This window comes from Raphanus sativus, unplaced genomic scaffold (genome assembly GCF_000801105.2).
Source record: "Raphanus sativus cultivar WK10039 unplaced genomic scaffold, ASM80110v3 Scaffold0255, whole genome shotgun sequence".
Lineage (NCBI taxonomy): Eukaryota > Viridiplantae > Streptophyta > Magnoliopsida > Brassicales > Brassicaceae > Raphanus > Raphanus sativus.
The window spans coordinates 30,476-49,396 of record NW_026615575.1 but is presented as its reverse complement, the minus strand read 5'-3'; the positions used below and the strand labels follow the sequence as shown (position 1 = coordinate 49,396).

Below are 18,921 nucleotides of genomic sequence, written 5' to 3'. Positions count from 1 at the left end.
GATTTCACGCATGTCTAAGTAAACTATTAAAATTCAGATTTTACAAATATAATATACTTTAAAGTATCAGAATATATTATATACTTTTACATACATAACATATACAATAGATTTCACGCATGTCTAAGTAAGCTTAGCTTCTAAAAAAAGAAACAATCATCTAATAATCAAAATAGAGGCTCCAAACATGTAATGCACGTGTATAGAAATGATATTTATTATATTGTCATTAGAGTTATGTCCAAACCATGGATATAGAGAGATGTAAAGATTTGTGTGACTGTTTTGTGTTATTCTGTCTTGTCTAATAAATCTTTCGGGAAGTCAAGGAATTAGTGTTTGCTGTATAAGGAATTAAGACAATACAGACTTCACTTCAATACATTTGTCCAAGTCGGAAATTAAGTTATCAACTACTGTATTATACCCCCAACGTGTTTTGAGGTCTATTTTAGGGCCATCCCAGTTGGGCCCTAGTTCGGAGATTGGCTTTAGTTGTAAACTTGTGAACCATGCAATGCGGAATACTGTGATATTTATTTTTCAAGCGTGAATTATTTATTCAGTTTTGCCATTGTGGTACGAACATAAAAAGGCAAATAAGCAAAACGCATTTGTTCCAAACTCAGAGCGGGAAAATCGGCAAAGTTTGGGAAAAATAATCAACGTCACAAAATAGAGAACAAACTAATAACAAACAGGCAATAAAGAGGGTTCAGATGTGTAAGTTAAACTTAACTCCCTGAATAAACGTAACTCAGGTTTACATGTCTCTTGTCAGGGTTGATCCAACTCTTGCCTTCGCAAGAGCAAGGGTGAGCTTCGCTGCTTGATGGTTTCCACTTCTTTATTTAAGAAAGCTACCAGATCCCTCCGTTCGGTTTGATCTTTGTGTTTCTAATCAGGGTTATCTAAATTTGAATAAGTACTTTTTGTTATAACTTTGTGTGTGCATACGTTTGATCATCATTACCCTCTGTATACACCGTGGGCTAGCTACTATATTTTGATTTTGTCTCTGAGTTGTTTGACTCATTACGGATAATAGCATGTGCATGTGGTGGATGAACAAATTAATTTTTGTGTGCTATGATTGAAGATATAAGAAGTGATAAACAAGAAAAAAACAAAAGGAAAACGGAAAAGAATGTTGTTGGATTTATTGGTTTTATTGTAATCATTCTGAAAGGAAGAGCCCAACACGAATATTAAACAAGAAGATGAATAAAATGATGGATGTATAATTGTAATGGAAGGCATATTCCTCTCTTCTCGGTTTTCTTGTATATCAATCATTAGTTATAGTTTTATAAAATATATAAAAAGAAAATTTGGGAGAGAACAAAGGAACATGATTCCAGCGATTTTAAGCAACTTCCCACTATCATAAATCCTATACCTAATCTCCATCTTCCTCATTTCCAAATCTGGTAAGGTTTCTTCTTTTAATTATGACTCATTACAGAATCAATCGATATACGATTATTATTTACTTTTGTAGATATCACCATTCCAATTGCTTTGCATAATCTACTTGTGTTCCATGCATAACTAATTCATCCCATTTTTTTTCATAATTTTCCAAAACTTATAATGATTAGATGTATATATTACATAACAAATACAATACCAATCTCATAAAACACACGCATCAAAGTCAATAATGAATTAAAAAAAGATGAAATGAAATCATGGAAGTCGGTTATAGACGACAGACTAAACAACTAAATATCTCAAAAGCCAAAAGATATTAGTAACTTACTACTACACCCTAAGCAAATTTGTTTTCGCTTCTTCAAACTCACCTATCGAATAAACCAACTTTTGAGGTCGGCAACGGGAGATGGATAAAGAGCAATCACCTTCAGCGTCACATTCATCACGACCTACACTGTGTAATAGGACAAGCTTGTAAGAAGCTGATATTGTTAATAAAATTAGATATTTTACCTTACATAGTAAATTAACTAACAATCATAAAAAAAATATTTGCTAATTAAATTTCAAAGTAGTGATGAGTTTGTTGTCGAACATATTAGTAACAAAAACGTGATCTTCACCACATTTTGTTTTGCCAACCTAACCAGGCATGGTATCAATTCTAAAGAATAATTTAAAGGTGGAATGAATGAGATTATGTTATGTTTAATTCTGATGTCAACGTTCTGATGTTATTGCTAGGTAAACTCAGCAACCATACTTTCCACACCGACCAATCGTTTAGCCACTCACATTAGCAGCGTTGATTATTCAATCTCAATCATGCATTGTGCCAACAAGTTTGGTCCTTATCTCCTCCGGCGAATCTTCAAAAACAATTGATATTGATTTCCGTAAAAATCTAAAAGACCACGCAACACAACTGTCAGAGAATCATAGATCTCTCTTTCTTCCAAACGCAAAACATCAAACAAATTAAAAAAAAAATTCTAGAATAGTCCACGTTGTTATAGCATCATCATCTTTCTCGCGTTCAATATTAGCCTAGCAAAAATCATTAAGCCATTAAAAATGACAGAAACTCCTTAATTAATTAATTAACTAACTAACCCCAAAGCGAGGAAAATGATTTGTACTAATCGGTGGCTTCCAAGTATTATTGAGAACGACGCCGCTTAACTCGACTCATCTGTTCACATCAACAACGATTTATTTCAGAAAATATCAAAAAATAAATTAAATTAATATATTCCCTTCTTTACTTTTCTTACAAAAGAAGAAGAAACAGAGTACTTTTTGTCTGCCGGCGCAAACATCAGTTATCAAAGCACCCTGTTCTGTTCCAGCCAACAGTACACAGAATAAAAAGTTTCGAATTTTTGTTAAATTTTAGTGGAGAAAGAAGAAGAAGGATGGAGTACGAGAATGGGAAGAAGAGGAAAGTTCGGAACAGACAGCAGCAGCAGCAACAAACGAAACCAGAGTTCTTCTCTCTAAGGTACCTAACCATATGCCTCTGCTGTTTCTTCGTCTTGCTCTTCTTCTTATCCACCAACCGAATCTCAGTCCGTTCCGCTTCTCTGAGACCGTCTCTCCGTGTCCCCGCTCTCTCCGTATCTTCGATGGAGCGTTCGTTTCACGGTAGGTTAATCCCTCCGTTGAGAGTCGAAGACAGAGTCCAATTCTCAGACCATCTCCTCCTCATTCTCTCGAGTAGAATCGAGAAAGGTGTTAATAAAGAAGACCTAGTTTGTGTTTATCACGGAGGAAGAGAAGAAGAAGAGACTTCGATGTTGCCATCGATTTCTAGCGACGAACTCGACGAGTTCAGATCGATTGTTCGGTGCCCTAACGCTCCTTTGAACTACTCTTCCTCTGTTGATGTCCAATTCCGTGGAGACTTGGTGAAGAAGGTTGTTGACGAGAAGGTTCATGATTGGTCAAAGGTTGTTTACGAGGCGGTGGTTGATGAAGACGGCGACACGGTGGTTGTGTTTGTCAAAGGGTTGACTCGAAGACCTCACAAGGAGTCAGATCCTTCTAACTACAAATGCCGATTCGAGACAACAAGTCTTGAAGTGTTCGTCACGCAAGCTCTCGCTGCGGCGCAAGAAGTTGTTAGGTGTGTTTTGCCGGAGAGTCTGAAGCTAATTAATCAAGAGACGTTTCGTGTGAGCGTGATCCGCGTCGACCCTAGAGGAGGAGGAAGATCTACCACGCCTGCTTTACCATCCGTTGCGAGAGTCTACGGTTCAGAGAAGAAGAGTGGCGTGATGAAGGTGAAGCATGAGCTTTGTGTTTGCACCATGCTATGGAACCAAGCTCATTTCTTGCGTGAATGGATATTATATCACTCGTGGCTCGGCGTCGAGCGTTGGTTTATCTACGACAACAACAGCGACGACGACGTAGAAGAAGAGATCAGATTGCTTAACTCGGAGAATTACAACGTGAGCAGACACGTTTGGCCGTGGATCAAGACGCAGGAAGCTGGTTTCTCTCACTGTGCGGTTAGAGCGAAAGATGAGTGCAACTGGGTCGGGTTCTTCGACGTGGACGAGTTCTACTACTTCCCTACGCATCGCTCTCAGGGTTTACCTAGCAAAAACGCTTTAAGCTCGCTTGTTTCTAACTACACTTCGTGGGGTTTGGTTGGTGAGATTAGAACAGAATGTCATAACTACGGTCCGTCCGGTTTAACCTCGGTTCCATCGCAAGGCGTGACGGTGGGTTACACTTGTAGACAAGCGAACACGGAGAGACATAAGTCTATTATCAGACCGGAGCTGCTAACTAGCTCGTTGCTCAACGAGGTACATCATTTTCAGATGAGGGAAGGTGTGGGGCATGTGAGTTTGGTGGAGAGTGTTGCGGTGGTGAACCACTACAAGTACCAAGTGTGGGAGACTTTTAAAGCGAAGTTTGAGAGGAGAGTGGCGACTTATGTTGTGGACTGGCGAGAGAATCAGAACCAAGGGTCTAAAGACCGAGCTCCGGGGCTAGGGACAGAGGCGGTTGAGCCGGTGGATTGGAGGAGAAGGTTCTGTGAAGTGTGGGATACTGGTTTGAAGGATTTGGTTTTGTCGAGTTTTGCTGATCAAGTGACTGGCTATTTGCCTTGGCAGAGACAACAACAAGACTGACTTTATATTCTTTAGTGTACATTTGACTGAGTATACATGCCAACTCTACGTTAATATTTGCTTATTTGTTATTTAATTGGTTCTTTTTGTTGGGAGAATTGAAATGGTTACTATAATGTTGTCTTTTTACCACATCTGTAAATCTTGGTAACACTGCAAAGTTAAGTTGTTTTTTTTTTGTGGGGGTGGGGGTTCTTACTTGAATTAATATTTATTTAGTTAATGTCTTCTCAATCCTTGTTTCTCCTATTCTTGTTAGTAAGAAAGTTGTGTGTGTTTGATCAGTCACTTAAACATAAATCAACTTAATGTCACTTACACAAAAATTCACAATCACGTTCAATTCTTAAAGAATGCTCAGGAAATCATGGGAAACAAGAGTCTCCTCTTTTTGTTTTTTTTTTATATTGATTGTAAAAGCAAAGTTAAAGAAGCAAACAAGCTTGAGAATAGTTTTGCAAGGAGGAAAACCAAAAAAAAACGTAGAAAGAAAAACACAGAACCCAAGCACACCATGTCTTCAAATATGAACAACACATTTTTTTTTGTCTTTTTGTTTTGTTTTTTTATGTATAAACGGTTTGGGTGAATATCATGTAACAGTAGAACCACCTTGTGAGCTAGCTTCACCTTCTTTTGAAGGGCTGAAAAAGTTGGCAAGTTTCTGAGAAACGGTTTGCATCGTCTCCGTTACACAGTACCTTTCTTCGGCTTCTAAATCATCATCCCCCTCGTAAACCAGATGGATCCCATGCATCTTCAGCTGAACGTCTTGTTTGATTTGCATTTTCTGTTTGATCACTTGTATGGTGTACCCGTCTTTCAACATCGAAACCATTGGGAAGTGATGCGAGTACCGGCAGATGTGGAGTTGATCATCACTTGTTATCGGCACTCCAGAGAGGTTCAACGTGTGGTTGACAATAACTTTATCAAGTTCGAGAATTTGGGCTTGGATCCCCAACACATCAGGCACATGGAAGTCATCTTTGCTTTCTTGGTTAACGGACACAACAACAGCAATGATTACGCCTCTCAGCTCTCTGTTCGGTTGAGCTGAATACATGACAGGTCCCTGCGAGAACCAGTCTGGGATTCTGTTCCCAGGCACGCTCAAATTCCTCAGATTTTTCAAAAAGACCTGCAATGAAAAGAGATTCACAAGACTGCAAGAAAAAGTTCAAACTAGTTGAGATTCTGAGGAGTTTGTGGGAATCATCACCTTGGAGAGTCTTTCCTTTGAGAAGCAATCGGAGTTACATCCGCTCATGTATAACCGTTTCAGAGCCTTCAAGTGCTTTAGTCCTGGAATATCCTTCACTTTCCCACAGTTTGTGAGGTTGAGTTCTTGCAACATGGTCAGCTCCGAAAGGTCGGATACAATCTCCAACGAAAAGCAGTCAGCCAGGTTAAGCTTCTCCAGGTTAACCGGAAGAGGAGGAAGACAGGTGAGCTCTTGGCAGTCATACAATATAAGCTCTTTGAGATTTGTTAACCCCTTGAGGCTAGCAGGAAGACTGTGAAAATAATTATTCCCAAGGTTGAGTATCTTCACACAAGAAAGCTTGTCAAAAACATCTGGGATTTTACCAGTGATTCCCCAACTACGAGCATCCACTTCCTCAAGGGACTTGAGATTTGAGAAAGAGTTTGGTATTACAAAACCAGTCTCTGCACTTTTACCTTTAGTATCATTTCTAAAGAGAGGTTTTTTGAGCATTTTCAATGTCATTAGTTTAGAGAGGTTTCCAAAACTTTCTGGCAACTCCACCACCAAAGTTTCCTCCATGTACAGATGGTAAAGAGACTTCAACTCTCCAAACGAGTTAGGAAGCCTCTTGAGCTTCTTGTAGGAGGAGGATTACACTCCTCTAGAGGCCCGACAAACAGTAGCACACGGCCTGTCCGTAATTATAAGTGGGCCAAGAGGACGGCCCGGGAGGCTCTCTTTTAGTCGACTACGCGGCTAGAAGACAAAAGCCCAATAAGCCGGCCAACCGACGTAAGCCCATCGGAACTAACGGGTGTTAGGGCGAACGCAAGAAGGAAGTCTATAAAAGGAAGACAAGGGACAACGTAGAGCGGATCGACACTTTTACACACTCACAAGGCGGCTAGATCTAGGGTTTTACTCATCTCTATCCGCTATTTTGTATTGTTTCCTGGCTAGCTCTTCGAGCTCCGTCCTGTCTTTCTCTTCACACTTCCACTGTAACCAGATTCTGATACCTTCATCTACAAAACGTCTTTGTTAGACCCACAGACGAGTTCTTCGTCTTCTCTTTACTAGTTTCGACCGAACTCGGTTCTAACACTTCTGACACTTGTTCATCTGGAGTAGTACCAGGTTCTCAAGCTTTCCGAACTCTTCAGGAAGTTCTTCAATGTTAGAGCCTGTGAGGTATAAGCTTTTGAGTGTATCCATGCCTCCTATTGATTTAGGCAGAAACTTGAGGGATTTGCAGTTCCTCAGTTCAAGTTTCTGAATAAACCGCAGGTCACCGGTCTCTTCTGGTAGAGTTACAACTGGAGTGTGGTCCAACTCAAGTTGGAGAAGTTTATTTAGTCCACCGACTGAACTTGGAATCTGCTTCAGCGATTTGCATCCTCCTGCTGAAAATTCAGTCAAACATTGTAGTGATCCAAGGTTTAGAGGCAGCTCATCCACCCCACTTCCGTTGATGAAAAACTCCTCCAATGATTTGAGCTCATTGATAGTGTCGGGAATCTTAGTAAGGGATGTGCAGTGCATCAGATGTAGCTTCTTGAGATTTAACAGACCTCCAATAGAGTTTGGAAGGACTTTCAATGCAGTATCACTAACATCTAGCTCCTTCAGTGATGTCAATGTTCCCACTCCTTTAGGTAGCTCTTGAATAGAACTGCAGCCGAATAGACTAAGCTTTTCAAGATTTTCAAGGCTGCCAATAGATTCCGGTAGGATCTTTATCGCGGTTCCATCAAGAAGAAGCTCTTTCAAACATGTCATGTCACCAATGTTTTCTGGTAACACACTCAGGTTTGAACAGCCAGAGAGGAAGAGTTTTTCAAGATGCTTCAGTCCAGAGACACTCACAAGAAACTCAGTAAGATTTGTACAGTAACTGAAATCCAGGTGAAGCAATTTGCTGAGATTACCAACTGATTTAGGAACCTTCACCAGAAGCTTGCATCTCTCGAAAACAAGCTTCTCTAAGGCTTTATGGTTTGACAAATCAGGAATGGCTTCTAAGCTGTGGCAACCGCGCAGATTTACAACCTTCAAGTTCTCATCCTCCTGCAAAGTAGCAGAGAGGGTTTTTAGTAGCAGTGACACTTTAACTCACAACCATGGTAGAGGGAATAAGAAAGCTTTACCTTTTTGAACCATGAAGTCTGGACTCTTCTTATTCCACTCTCTGAGAGATCAAGAACAGCAAGTTTCCCAGCAAGAAAAACAGGTGGAACATCTTTTAATGGGCAATCTCTCCATTGTATCCACTTGAGCTCAGATGGGAGGAGTTTAAGATCTCCTTCAAGCTCCACATGATTAATCTGAAGAAGTCTCAGCTCCTTCATCGGTGCAAAAGGCTCTACAGGAATGGTGATTTCAGAAGTTTTTGGCTTCTCCTCTTCTGGAAACTTTACAAACATATTCTTCACGTAGCTAACCGCAGAGCTGATGCCTGGATTGGTTTGTAGATTGCTCGGCGCTATTTCGACTGCAGTTGTATGCCTCACAAACTTCTTTTCGAAGTCTAATACGATTCCTCGGATGGATGTTGTTCCCTGTCATACCATTATCATGAGAACAGAGGCCAAACTACAACTGATATAATTGCTGTGGATTAGAAAAAGTACCTTCATATAGTTTAATATATTCATGATGTCACCACGATCCCAGAGTCTACTTCGCATTTCAGGATCCTCACGGCTTTCATTAAGGACCATCTGCATTCCCATGTCTCTGATCTGATCATGCATCCAAAGAGTATTGTCTTTGTCTGACAATATCTTAACAAGAGACTTCTGCCTGAGGACGCTGAGAGCAGCCTCAGCGTTATACCCACAACCTTTCAGTACGTCCATGACTTCCTCTTTGGCCATCTCCATTTTAAGAAATAGACACGCAATGTCGAGGAAGACTGTCTTCTCTTCATCGTTTAAAGCTTCAAAACTCAGCGCCAGAACAGCCTGAAAATCGCCTGGTTGGGTATTCTTCAGCTTCTCTAGTTCAGTTAGCCATTCATCTTCCTTCTTGTCACGCAAATGGGAACCAAACACTTCAACAGCAAGTGGCAGCTTCCCCGTTATCTTGACAATCTCCTTTGATATCTCCATAAGACTCTCTGTTGGTTCTTGTTTTCCTAGTGAATGATAACTAAACAGATTCAAGGCCTGCACCTCAGTCAAGCAGTTAACCTCATACTTTTGGCTCACAAAGAGCCTACTCAGTATCTCTTCGTCTCTGGTGGTGATGATGATTAGACTTCCTTGACCATACCAACTTCTCTCACCAACCAACGAATCAACCTGGTCTACGCTATCAACATCATCTAAAACCGCAAGAATCTTCTTCTCGTGAACTCTCCCTCTTATCTTGTCCCGCCCACTCTTAACATCTTCTATCTCAGGCACCGTACCGAAAAGTGACTTGATGAAAGTCTTCTGCAGATCGATTAAGCCATTTTGGTCTGATGATTTGTCTCTAACGTTAGAGATGAAAACTCGGTGGTCCTCAAAGTGCTCCAGGATCAGGTTATAGAAGCGTTTAGCAAGTGTAGTCTTCCCAATACCACCCATACCGTAAAGTCCAAGGATCTGAACATCGTCACCAGTGGATTTAACGTCCACAAGTTTCATCAAATCCTCCAGACGTGATTCCAGCCCAACCGTGTATTCTCCAACTTTCTCTGGTGTATTGCTCACTTGAGCTAAAACCTTTTCCACCACAAGCTTTATCATTTTATCCTCAACCTCAACCTCAACAGTCCCTTCTCTGCAAAAGAAAAAAACAGAAAAATTCATAAATCTTAACTTCAGTTCATCTTCTATGTATAAATGGAGATGCAAAATGCTTAGTTGTGTCCAAAGTCTCGATATATAACTTCTCTAGACATAACTTTAACACTCTATGGTAACAACTGACTGTAGAGCTCGAATATGAAAAATCATTTCAAAAATAATAGTATACAATAGCCCTTCCAAAATCAAACCTAACCGAACCGTTAGTTTTCGGTTAACCGAAATTTTGAAAATCAATTCTAAAATTAACGGATTTAAATTTCGGTTCGATTATCAGTTATTTTCGGTTTTTAGTTTTATTTTCGAATTAACCGATATTTTTTTCGGTTAGATTCGGTGTAATTTTCCAAAAAAAAAGAAATGGATATTTTCAGTTAACGCGATTATTTTCGGATATTTTCGGTTATTTTAGATTAGTTCGGTTCGTTTTTTTGGTTATTTTGGATAATTTTGGTTTTTTCTATTTTTCAAAAAAAAAAAAACTCAAAAACCGAACTGAACCGAGTCGAAAGCCAAAGCAGTTTTTAACACTATTTCGAAACAAACGAACCGAAAACCGAAAGTTTCGGTTCGGTTAGTATACAAGATTGAAAAACTGTTGAAAATGCTGAGTAAATATTGTTATATGGTTACCTGACAACATAGCCAGCTAGATTTCCAACTAATTTCATAGCTTTTTTCCATCGATGTATCTCATCCTCGCTGAATCTTTTGTTGTGTTCTTCAAAATCCTTTTCGAACTGATCGCTCTGTTTGCGTACGTGAGAGGGATCGACCTTGTAAAATATCGGCAAAATGGGACGATCCAGAGACGATCCGAGATCGCAGAGCATAGCTAGTTCATCCAGGCACCGGCGAGAGTCAGCGTAGTGGCTGGTGAAGACGACGACGGAGGCAGATGAGTCCTCCATGGCTCCAGCGAGTCTTTTGTCGTTCTCATCAGTCCCTCGCTCGATGCCTTCGTTGTTGTTGTTGTCGTTGCGGAAGACACGGACCTCCTTTCTCAGCGCGGTGCAGAGACGCTCTGCGAAGTCGTCTTTTTCTTCTGATCGGAAGCTGAGGAAGACGTCGTGCTTGTACCTGTGCGGCTTCGAAAGAACCGCAGCCTCCATCTCCGATCTTCCTCTGCTCCCAAGTCTTCGAAGCTTAAGCTACTGCTGCTCTCAGATTTTCAAGTCAAACTCTATGGCTCTTTGGAATCTCGTTGATCCATAAGATCTGAATCGACGATTGTGAAAAGAGAGTCTGATGATCAGTTTCCTGCTTTTGGCTACCACGATCGAGAGAGAGAGAATCTACAGAAATTTAAATTTGATCGTTGCTTGATTGACTACAAGATGAAGACGACAAAAAAAGCTCCTTTTGATGATTTTTTGGGAAGACACGACAACAAATTGCCTTTTTGGATATTTTTTAATTAAATAAGTAAAGAAATAAATTGCCCACTTTCTATTTTCTGATCATGCCAAATAAAGTCACCGCATTGACTTTTAGCTACGGGACAATTCTGAAACGTCACACACTTTCCCATTTGTACTCCGGAAACTATAGTTAAATCTTTCAAATAACTAGTGATATTCCGGGTTCGTATGTTATACTTTTACATAAATTTATAAATTATTATATGATCTTAACAAATAAAATATGTTAAATATGAAAATAAAAATATATTAAAATAATATTTTCTGATTTTTTTATAGTGGTTAATGACTGTAGTGCATTACTTTGTTTGAAGTTGTTTAGTTCAAAGTGTAATAGCATAAGTGGTTGTTACTAATCGATTTAATAAAAATAGAATAAAAATCCGATAGTCATAACAAAACTAATTTAGTTGGAATTTAAACATAAAACAAAGTTGATGTTTTATATAGAGAACATATTTATATTATTAATTATTAAAATAACTATATATGAACTATAAAACTTTTGCTAATATATTTAGTTCAAATAATAGAAAGATGGAATACATTTCAAATTTTATAAAGAAATAAGGGTGAAGTGTCAATTTTGGTAAAATAATTGGTGAGTATCTAATATATATTTTTAAAATTACCATGTTGACTTTTAAAATATAGAGGTGCAAGTTGTATGTGTTACTTTAGTTTCAAGGTCTCTCAAAAAGATGTATCTTAAAATAAAAAACATAAAATTATTTTCTATATTAGTTTTGTTATAATGGAAGATTTTGTGTGTGTTCATAACGAAATTTTTGTTTGTCTTCCCTTATTTAGAAATATCAACAAATCTTAATATGAATTTAAATATGTTTTTTAGCTAAAAACTATAAATGGTTCATAATTATAAATGGTTCATAAACTCCTCTATTTAATAGACAACTTCTATTTTAACCGGAATAGAACAATTTCACCAAATCTTCCTAGTAAAAAATCAATTTGTTAATTAGTAAATGAGATGTTAGCATCAATAAAGATCATGAAAAAGACAATTCTGTGACATTCGGACTTGCTGTCTTGTTGCATTTAGTAATGGTTTTGACAATAAATGGTTAGTGTGGTGCAAAGGATTAATGGTGAGGGTGGTGTGCGTTTATATTAATTTTAAATAACTTTAGCAATCAGGTAACGTTTTTAAATTTCTCTCAAATTGGAAATAATGATTCTTTTTTGTTTAGTTAAGTTTTAAGAGTATATTAATCATGTTCACGGTTTTTAAAATGTAAACACGAATAGCATGTATCAGGGAAGTTATTGGTTTTCTTGCATAGTGTAACATGGGAAGATACCATAGAGTTTATGTGTCAATACCAATAGACCAAATGTTAGTCTTTTGGACTTGAGTCGCCATCAATTACTAAACATTATTAGAGTGGGATGAGTAAAATTTCTAGATTGATTATATGACGGTTACGTCGATTGTTTTAAAGAAGGAGAATCGTAGAGGCTCTATTCTCCATCGTCAACATCAAATACAAAGAAAACCTATAAACCAGTGTTTTGCACTCGATCCAGACACTAAACCGGACGATATACCGGGTCTCTGGATCATTGGATCAACCGTGGATGAACCGCGGTTTAGTAAATGAATTAGTTTTATTATATAATAATATATTAGCTATGAAAATAAATAAATAAAAACTAAAGTTAATATTTTAAATGTTTTCAAACATAAAGTAATTGTTTGGATATGTATTTATTTTATGTTTAATTTTTTTTGAAAATACTTAACTTTAGTTTCCATTTTTATTTGACACACAAAATATTAAGAAATAGTTTAAAGTATTTTAAAACAAATATGTAACATAAGAGTTATGAAATCTAAAAAAAATCAAAACATAAAATTCATAATAAATTAAACTTCCAATCCAAAATTAAAATATCATTGTAATAAATTGTCAATAATAAAAATAAACTAACACATAATTACAACTAATACCAAAACACATTAAATAAAGTTGAGAAAAAATTTAAATTATTAAAAGGAGAATGCCACATAACATTTTTCTCCAAGGAGAAAAAAAACTCAACTTTATTATATAAGATATTTAAATTTTTTTCACACTCAGCTATGTAATTTTAGACTATAGTATTCCGTATACAGACTAATAATAGTTGTATGAACAAAGCAACATGTTCTAGCTCTTCTACTTTAGCATTTGGTCTATAATGCCTAAGGCAACTCCCAAATGCTTTTAAACCTTCAAATTTCGAGATTTTTGTTTTATCAACTAGTTTTCAAAATTTAAGGATCTAAATAATACACGCTAATCACTATTCAAAATTTTAAAACACTATTTACTTTTTTTATTTCAGTCATTACAATTACGTAATTTGCATATAATTATACTAATATTAAATTTTGTATCATTTAAACTTTATAAATATATTTCAATTAAATATTCAGATATATAAACTATATTAATATGTTAAATTTAAATCAAAATTGTTGATATAAAATAATGTTATGTAAAATATAAATATTATGTATACGTAATTTAACGATTTCGTAAATTTTTCTAATACCAAATCAGTTAAAACAACACTGAGCTGAAATAAAAAAAGTTGTTTGGATATAATAATACCATACAAATCAAAAGCATGCTATTTAAAAAAAATCGCAATATATAGATATTTTCAGTATTAAAATTTAAATATTGTATCAAAATCACATAATCTATCAGTATTAAAATTTAGATATTGTATCAAAATCATTAATTAAATAATAATAGTTTTAAATAGATATATTATAAATAATAGTAAATTTCAAAATCTTTTAATAGTTAATAGAGATATGTAAAATATAATAACACTAAATTTTGGTAAAATATTTAACATAAATTATTGAATAATAGTGTATTACAAAATCAAAAAGGGTGTAATAATCTCTTATTTATATCAAATTTTTAAGATAACTAATGATACAATCGAAGGACAAATAAAATGGGTCCGTTAATACCCGGTTTACTAGACGACGTAGCAGAGCTGTGCCTCACACGAATCCCGCGCTCTGAGTTTCGGACCATTTCGCAGGTGTGCTCGCGATGGAGGAGATTCCTCATGTGCAAGCATTACGCGGCCGTTCTAAAGATGCCCGGATCGGTGGAGGAGGAGTTCATGTGTGTTCTATTGGATAACATGTACTGGGAAGTTTACGACGGATTATATAACAAACTGGGACAGATCCCTCCTGTCCCTGGGCCTTTCAAGTGCGGTTATGGTCTCATGGTGCTAGATGGCAGAAAGATTGTGTTCGTTGGTGGAAAATATAAGGTCCGACAATCGAATGAGGTCCGAGGATTGAAGGTCCGACGACGGTTTGAAGTCCGAGATTCTGTGTTCACTAACGCTGCTTCGTCCAATGTTTACGAGTTCAATCCTGCTACTAACAGGTCTGAATCTATCTGATCAATTTTTTTGTGACGTTGGGCAGGGGCGGAGCCAGTTTAGTGGTAATTGAATCAGCTGATCCACATATTTTTAAAGTTTATGTGTTTTTTCTTATTAAAACTATTTTTTTGACCCCATTAAAATATATGAAATGACCCCACAAAGAAAAAAACAAAAACAAAACACAAACTCATTTAAAATATTAATCAACATTTTTGGGCTCGTTTTGGACCAAAATATTAATTTTGGGCTCAATTTTAGGTCAGAATAATCCATTAGCAATCTTCTTTAACTATTATTATATTATTAACTGCTGTTTCATTTTTTCATCTTGCTTTCATGCTTTATTGTTCACTAAAACTAAAAAAGGTTTTCCAATATACCTTAATCTCTATAGATCATATATCAAAGTACATAAAATAATGTAAATTCACAGATAAATTTAACATTTATATTTATATAGTTCAATTTTCATTTTTAAAATTATTAGATAATGCCTCAATTTCTTTTAAAAAAATAGTTTTAACTTTATTATTTATTTTATTAAATTAAATTATAATAAAAGTTGATGATAAAATATCTATATGAATAAATATAAAATATATTTAAATTCTAATTGTTTTTAAAAAAAGTTTTGACCCCGGTAGAAAAATTATCTGACGTTGGGTTTATATTCTTAGTGGTATTCTTTCCTTGATAAAAAAAACAGGTGGAGAAAACTGGCAGACATGAACGTACCGCGTCACAACTTTGCATATGCGGTAGTCGACGGCCTTTTATATGTGATACGAGGCTACTCTGCAGATGATGTTGGCATTCTCAACGCGGAAGTATACAACCCTAAAACTAATAAATGGAGCCTCATGGATTGTCCACACCGCCCCAACTTTCGTCCTGCCTTCGCATTCTCCTTCCATTCCAAACTTTTCGTTGTAGGTGGGAATACTAAGAGCACATGTATATAATATAGACTCCGAGTTAAACTTTCTTACATAATTTGATAATGATCATCTTTTTTTCAGGCAATGAATCAAGGTTCATTGACATATATGACCACAGAACAAAGATATGGGAAGAGTTAGACTCGGGGCAAACACTGTCGGTGTACTCCTATACTGTGGTTAGGAACAAAGTGTATTTCATGAACATGGACATGGCCGAAATGGGAGTGTTTGATCCGGAGAAAAATTCTTGGAGTTTGGTGGATGTGCCTCGGGGTCTTTACAGACTAGGACAATGTAACAATACGGTTGTTCTGTTTAAACGGATACTTCTTATTAATGCCATAAGTGGTCACCTTGATAAAGAGGACGAGGTCAAGTTGAGAGACCCACCGATTGTTCTATCTGGTTTTGACGCCACCAGCGTTCTCATCAAATTTTGATTTTGCAAAATGTGTGTAACATTTTGGGGCTGTCAGCTTTGTGTGTTAGCCCTCAACCCTGTCGATGTTTCATTTTATGATTTCTCTCCTCTGTTTATCTTTGCATTCAGAACTAATAATCTTCAAAAAGATATAATTATCATAGTGATTTACTACTTACCTTGTCTATGGTTGCTAAACGTCAGAATGTAATATTACCCATCTTTCCTTATATCTTTTACAACCAATCTTAAAATGCTCTGAAATATACCATGGCCGGTCCACAGGACAAGTCACCCAAACCACAGACCAGGACACTCAAATTAAAATATCACATTTCTGATTTTTTTCGTTAATATTTATTTATTTGTTTGTGACAAAATCCAATACTCTTAGAGATCAGAGAAACTAATATTTATTTATTTGTTTAGTTGTTTCTTATTATCTGTGTAACATGTTTATTAATAAAAAATATATAAACAAAACTATTTTTTAATATTATTTTTATTATTAAATAAATATAAATTATGTTTACATATAAATTTTAATAAAATGATATAAAATATAAGTGAAAGTTAATAAAATATAAGTAAAAACTATATAAAATTTAAGTAGAATGTTATGATTGATTATGGTGAAAATGTACTGCTATACAATTAATTTTATAACATTTTTAATAACTATTAACGTAGTTGAATTAGTTTAAAAAATTAATATGCTGCTATATTATATATATGATTATTAGGAAAAACATAAAAATATATTGTTAAAAATTTGCTTAAGACATCTAAACACATTATACCGGAATTGACCACATCCCTAGTGGAAATCAGAGATTACTATAACTTATTATCTTTTTCTTTCTTTGTACCGGATGATCAATAATTTCGATGTCTTCACTGTTTATATCTCATGATCTTAACGCATCCTAGTCTTGGTTGGAGAAAACTTGATCTTCTTATTCCCCCTTGAATCAAACTTTATATGTTTTAATTCATACCAATAGAGTCAACTTCTTACATGCCCCTAATGTTTCTTCACTGTGTGGTTTCAATTTTAGTCTGAGGCTGAAGATGGGCTCACGCCCAAAGCGATTTAGACATACAAGTATACAATTACGAAGTTAATTTTTAATTAAGAAATTATTAGTAAAATTAAGACTTAACATTAAATTTTACATTAGATAAATTTGGATTTGGTGCTTGTGGAAAGAAATATACGAAAACTGTCATAAAAATCTGGATTTGGTTAGTTTGACCAGAAAGATCCAAATTATTGGAAAATTATTTGGTTAAAGAAGGAAAAAAATCTGGCTTGGAAAATTGCTAAAAGGCTTTAATAGCAGTGGAAATTGGCTTTTTTAATTGAAAACAAATGATACACAATTTGAGGATAACATATTTTTTTAATAGATATAATTAATATGAAATTAGATTTGAACTCACCGACTCTTTAAAATCAAACAAATTATAATAATTTATAAATATAAACTTTTAAATATTGTATCAGAATCGTTATAAATAATAATACTTTTAAATAAATATATTATAAATAACAACGTTAAATTTCAAAATCTTTTAATAGTTAATAGAGATATGTAAAATATAATAACACTAAATTCCAGTAAAATATTTAAATCAATTATTGAATAACAATGGATTACAAAATCAAAAGTGATGTAAAAATCTCTTATTTAAATCAAATTTTGAAGATAACTAATGATGCAATTGAAGGACAAATAAAATGGATCCGTTAATACCCGGTTTGCTGGACGAAGTGGCAGAGCTGTGCCTTACACGAATCCCGCGCTCTGAGTTTCGGACCATTTCGCATGTGTGCTCGCGATGGAGGAGACTCATCATGCGCGAGGAGCAGTTCATGTGTGTTCTAATGGATAACATGTACTCGGAAGTCTTTGACGGCTCCGGTAACACAATGGGACAGATCCCTCCCGTCCCTGGGCCTTTGAAGTGCGGTTACGGCCTCATGGTGCTTGATGGCAGAAAGATCGTGTTGGTTGGTGGAAAATACAAGGCCCGACGATCGAAGGTCCGAGGATTGAAGGTCCGACGAGCGTTTGAGGTCCGAGAACCTGCGTTCACTAACGCTGTTTCGGCCAATGTTCATGAGTTCAATCCAGCTACTAACAGGTATGAATCTATCTGATCAATTTTTTTACATTCTTAGTGATAAAAAAACAGGTGGAGAAAACTAGCCGACATGAACATACCGCGTCACAACTTTGCATGTGCTGAAGTGGAAGGCCTTTTGTATGTGATCCGAGGATACTCTGCAGATGATGTTAGCATTCTCAACGCGGAAGTATACAACCCTAAAACTAACAAATGGAGCCTCATGGATTGTCCACACCACCCCAACTTTAGTCCTGCCTTCGCATTCTCCTTCAATACGAAACTCTTCGTTGTAGGTGGGATTAATAAAAGTATATTATAGATTCCAAGTTAAACTTTCTTACATAATTTGATGATGATCATCTTTTTATTTTCAGGCAATAAATCAAGGTTCATTGACATATATGACCCCAGAAAGAAGACATGGGAAGAGTTAGATTCGAGGCGAAAACTGGATGTGTACTCCTACACTGTTGTTAGCAACAAAGTGTATTTCCTGAACAGGTACAGGTCCGGAGTGGGAGTCTTTGATCCAGAGAAGAATTCTTGGAGCTCGGTGGATGTGCCTAAGACTTTTTCCAGGTCCAGCCTAGGGCAATTGAACAATAAGGTTATCCTTTATTCACGGGGAATTGGATATGGCCTTGATAAAGAGGACGAGGCCAAGTGGAGAGCCACACCGATTACAATATCTGGTTTTGAGGCCATCAGCGTTCTCATCAACTTTTGATTTTGCAAAATGTGTGTAACGTTTTGGGGTTGTCAGCTTTGTATTAAGTCCTCCTCAACTCTGTCGATGATACATTTATGAGTGTTATTTCTCTGTTCATCTTTTTTAGCATTCAGAAAAATGTTAACCAACCTTAAAGATAGCTCCAAAATATACATAGTCAACTTTAACTGTTGACCAAATAGTTAAAATGGCAGCCTGTAGATGAAACAGAGTAGAGCTAAAAGGATTCAAACTCCTCATCTTGATCAGGAAGTTGAAACAC

The 18,921-nt window shown here is 36.1% G+C and overlaps 4 protein-coding genes across 4 annotated transcripts; 3 read left to right on the top strand and 1 right to left on the bottom strand.

Moving 5' to 3' along the window:
- The first annotated feature begins 2,700 nt into the window (after positions 1-2,700).
- On the top strand, positions 2,701-4,764 carry LOC108821899 (glycosyltransferase family 92 protein At1g27200). The gene has a single exon (XM_018594888.2). The coding sequence runs from the start codon at positions 2,853-2,855 to the stop codon at positions 4,581-4,583; it is 1,731 nt and encodes a 576-aa protein (XP_018450390.1). The 5' UTR covers positions 2,701-2,852; the 3' UTR covers positions 4,584-4,764.
- A 149-nt stretch (positions 4,765-4,913) lies between these two features.
- On the bottom strand, positions 4,914-10,926 carry LOC108833425 (disease resistance protein RPV1-like). The gene is given in 6 exon segments (XM_056996522.1): positions 4,914-5,724; positions 5,806-6,426; positions 6,871-7,860; positions 7,941-8,351; positions 8,424-9,561; positions 10,221-10,926. Coding segments are annotated over 6 exon segments (4,188 nt in total). The 5' UTR covers positions 10,700-10,926; the 3' UTR covers positions 4,914-5,175.
- A 3,058-nt stretch (positions 10,927-13,984) lies between these two features.
- On the top strand, positions 13,985-15,815 carry LOC108833426 (putative F-box/kelch-repeat protein At1g27420). The gene is made up of 3 exons (XM_056996510.1): positions 13,985-14,433; positions 15,141-15,367; positions 15,454-15,815. Exons 1-3 carry the CDS (start codon positions 13,985-13,987, stop codon positions 15,813-15,815), a joined length of 1,038 nt encoding a protein of 345 aa, XP_056852490.1.
- Positions 15,816-17,537: 1,722 nt separating this feature from the next.
- Positions 17,538-18,677, top strand: LOC108833427 (putative F-box/kelch-repeat protein At1g27420). The gene is made up of 3 exons (XM_018606848.2): positions 17,538-17,944; positions 17,996-18,222; positions 18,304-18,677. Exons 1-3 carry the CDS (start codon positions 17,538-17,540, stop codon positions 18,654-18,656), a joined length of 987 nt encoding a protein of 328 aa, XP_018462350.1. The 3' UTR covers positions 18,657-18,677.
- The last annotated feature ends 244 nt before the right edge of the window (positions 18,678-18,921 follow it).

What these genes read in the sequence shown, in the direction of transcription:
- LOC108821899 (XM_018594888.2), top strand. Translation starts at nt 2,853, where the DNA reads ATGGAGTACGAGAATGGGAAGAAGAGGAAAGTTCGGAACAGACAGCAG.
- LOC108833426 (XM_056996510.1), top strand. Translation starts at nt 13,985, where the DNA reads ATGGGTCCGTTAATACCCGGTTTACTAGACGACGTAGCAGAGCTGTGC. An exon ending in TTCAATCCTGCTACTAACAG is followed by an intron (nt 14,434 to 15,140) that starts GTCTGAATCTAT and finishes TAAAAAAAACAG; the next exon opens with GTGGAGAAAACTGGCAGACA. An exon ending in TTCCAAACTTTTCGTTGTAG is followed by an intron (nt 15,368 to 15,453) that starts GTGGGAATACTA and finishes TCTTTTTTTCAG; the next exon opens with GCAATGAATCAAGGTTCATT.
- LOC108833427 (XM_018606848.2), top strand. Translation starts at nt 17,538, where the DNA reads ATGGATCCGTTAATACCCGGTTTGCTGGACGAAGTGGCAGAGCTGTGC. An exon ending in TTCAATCCAGCTACTAACAG is followed by an intron (nt 17,945 to 17,995) that starts GTATGAATCTAT and finishes ATAAAAAAACAG; the next exon opens with GTGGAGAAAACTAGCCGACA. An exon ending in TACGAAACTCTTCGTTGTAG is followed by an intron (nt 18,223 to 18,303) that starts GTGGGATTAATA and finishes TTTTATTTTCAG; the next exon opens with GCAATAAATCAAGGTTCATT.